The sequence below is a fragment of the Trematomus bernacchii genome, unplaced genomic scaffold (assembly GCF_902827165.1).
Source record: "Trematomus bernacchii unplaced genomic scaffold, fTreBer1.1, whole genome shotgun sequence".
Classification (NCBI taxonomy): domain Eukaryota; kingdom Metazoa; phylum Chordata; class Actinopteri; order Perciformes; family Nototheniidae; genus Trematomus; species Trematomus bernacchii.
This window is the reverse complement of record NW_022987370.1, coordinates 1225948-1228638: the sequence shown is the minus strand read 5'-3', so window position 1 is coordinate 1228638 and position 2691 is coordinate 1225948. Positions and strand designations below refer to the sequence as shown.

The window sequence follows — 2691 nt, the reverse complement described above, 5'->3', positions numbered from 1 at the left end:
TCTCAAGATAAAAGGATTGACTTCATGGGGCCAATTGAAGAGTTACTGAAGCCTGGCTGCTCTTGAACCTTGAAAACAGTGTTTGATTTTCAGGTTTTTCAGATGAGTTGTTGACTCATCTTTTTGAGAACCTTTTACTTCCACCAACGAGAGTCAAGAGCTGCTTCCTGAGCTGCTTTCGAGGGAATTTAAACAACATTTCTGTTTTTCTTTTCTGATCAATCATTCGAGGCACAATGGACGCCCCATTTTTTTCCGATATAGACTTCAACACCACCTTTGTGGATGATCATTTATTATACAAGGACAATGTTGATGGTTTTCGCATCACCATGGCTATACTCTACTTGGTGGTCTGCATCCTGGGACTCGCCGGGAACTCCCTCGTGGTTATTGCCATTTTGAAATTGGACAAACTCTCATCTTCCACCACGGTTTACATCTTCAACCTGGCGCTCGCTGACGGACTCTTCATGGTGGGTCTTCCCTTCATAGCGAGCCAGAACTTCCAGAATAAGTGGATGTTTGGCGACATAGCGTGCAAAGTGGTGATGGTTCTGGACGGCCTCAACCAGTTCACCAGCATCTTCTGTCTCACAGCGATGAGTATCGACCGCTACATGGCGTTGGCTGATCCTCTAAAGTTCGCCCGTTGGAGAACGCCTCGTTGGGCAAAGATCGTCTCGGCGTTCCTTTGGCTGTTCTCTCTTCTGACCATCCTACCCATGGCGCTTCACTTCTCCTCCGATCGAGGTTTGTGCATTCCGGACCTCGATTCAGACGCCTGGTGGCTCGGAGTTCTTTCCTACACCTTCGTCATGGGGTTTGCTTTGCCTTTTACTGTCATGACGGCTTCCTACGCGGCGCTTCTGCTAACAATGAGGTCCCAACGGATCCGAATGACGACAACAACAACGCCGAACTTTGAAACCCACCGTCTGGAGTCACAGGTCACAAAAATGGTGGTTGCAGTCGTGGTGGTTTTCGGGATATGTTGGCTGCCGTTTTACACCTTAAACTTCTACGCTCTGTACCAAACGGGCTTGTATTTGACCTTCGCCAGAGCCTTTGAGTTAATTGTGCTGCTGTCGTACTCGTGGAGCTGTGCCAACCCCATCCTCTACGCATGCTTTTCCGAAACTTTTCGGAGATACTTCCGGACCCTCCTCTGCCCCGCCGCCAAATCACCTCCCAGCATGCAATGCAACACTGAACGGTATGACTTAAATGACGCAAGTTTGACCATTCTGGCATAGAGAGACGGTTAAAAACTCACTCAATATCCGGTCACTGCATGATACGTCTTCCAACTTATTTAAAAAGACATTTAGATATGTGATAAATTCAGATTTTTTACTTTTCTTAACTTTGAATACATTGTTGTACATCATTTCTTTGATTTTACTTGTCCTATGTTATCAGATTTGCAACATTTTGTTGAATTTTGTTCGTGAATTTCCTCTCATGATGCACTGCAGATACTTATTCAGATTTATTTGATGGTTTGTAGATACATTTATTTTGTTTTTTAACCTTGACTTGGAATATATTGAGGTTGTACATATCTTTTGAGCTCTCTTGACCTATGTGATCTGAATTTTGAGGAAATGTTGTCTAAAATATAGGTGTTTTCATCAAGTGTATGTAGAGATTGAGATGTTTTTTTATCAGAAAGGTGTTGGTTTAGTGTTCAAGTACCGACTGGCTGCACGGCTGAAAAAAATCTCTGTAATATCCCTGTGCGAATGGAAAAAGACACCCTTTTACTTTTCAATTTCAGAGAGTATCTTGCCACAAAGGCAGCAAAATACTCATCAAACAGCATACAATTGGATATGCTATTACACAAATCCCCGTTCTTGACAGAGTACCGCATGCTCTATCTGACTCAGACCTTTTGTACAATTTATCTTCTAATAACTCCGACTGCTGAGCCGAGACGCTCCACTGCATCTCCTGTTATACAGCCTTTCATCAGAACTAATGAAATGAGGCACAAGAGGGATGAAGTGTGGACAGGTGGAGTGTAAACAGAAAAATACGAGTCACATGTCCGTGGGCAAACACCAGCACAAAGACTCCCAGAGCTGGATTATGCACTGGTGGCTTTAAGATCAGATGAATATTTAGTACATATGTCTGAAGATTTGTCAGCATCACATTATGCCTCATATGCTCATTTAAACATAACATGTCGTAAAACTCGTAATGCAAAAATTCATTGTCTTAATGTCAGTAATGAACTGGGGAAATTTCATGGTGAAAGCTATTAGTTACTTTTTTTACCCTATCGATCATTTCTGAGTTTCACAATCCATATTTTTTCTCAAAAATAGGTTTTTCTCCTCCTTTCTTCAGCAGATATCTCCTCTTCAGTAGCACTTACACACACACAACTGTCCAGCTTCATTCCTCTCTATATTCTGAAGCTTTTTACAGAGGGGTAGCATTCACACACCATTTACGACCTGATTTATGGTACAATTATTCATAAAACATGTCGAAAAAGGGTTGTTTTTTTAATGACTGTGTACAAAATATCATGATTTAAGCTTCACAGATCATGAAAACTCTGATGTATAGAACAATTTAATCTAAAACTATGGCAAACATGTATTTGTATGGCTGTTGACAGAACTTTCTAATTATAAATGGCCCTTTGTAAAAACCTTAAGAGATATGCCAACAACA

The 2691-nt window shown here is 41.5% G+C and overlaps 1 protein-coding gene across 1 annotated transcript; it reads left to right on the top strand.

Moving 5' to 3' along the window:
- Window positions 1-236: 236 nt before the first annotated feature.
- Window positions 237-1256, top strand: LOC117484531 (somatostatin receptor type 2). The gene has a single exon (XM_034132965.1). It carries the CDS (start codon window positions 237-239, stop codon window positions 1254-1256), a length of 1020 nt encoding a protein of 339 aa, XP_033988856.1.
- The last annotated feature ends 1435 nt before the right edge of the window (window positions 1257-2691 follow it).

Excerpts from the sequence above, each read along its gene's own strand:
- LOC117484531 (XM_034132965.1), top strand. The coding sequence starts at position 237 with ATGGACGCCCCATTTTTTTCCGATATAGACTTCAACACCACCTTTGTG.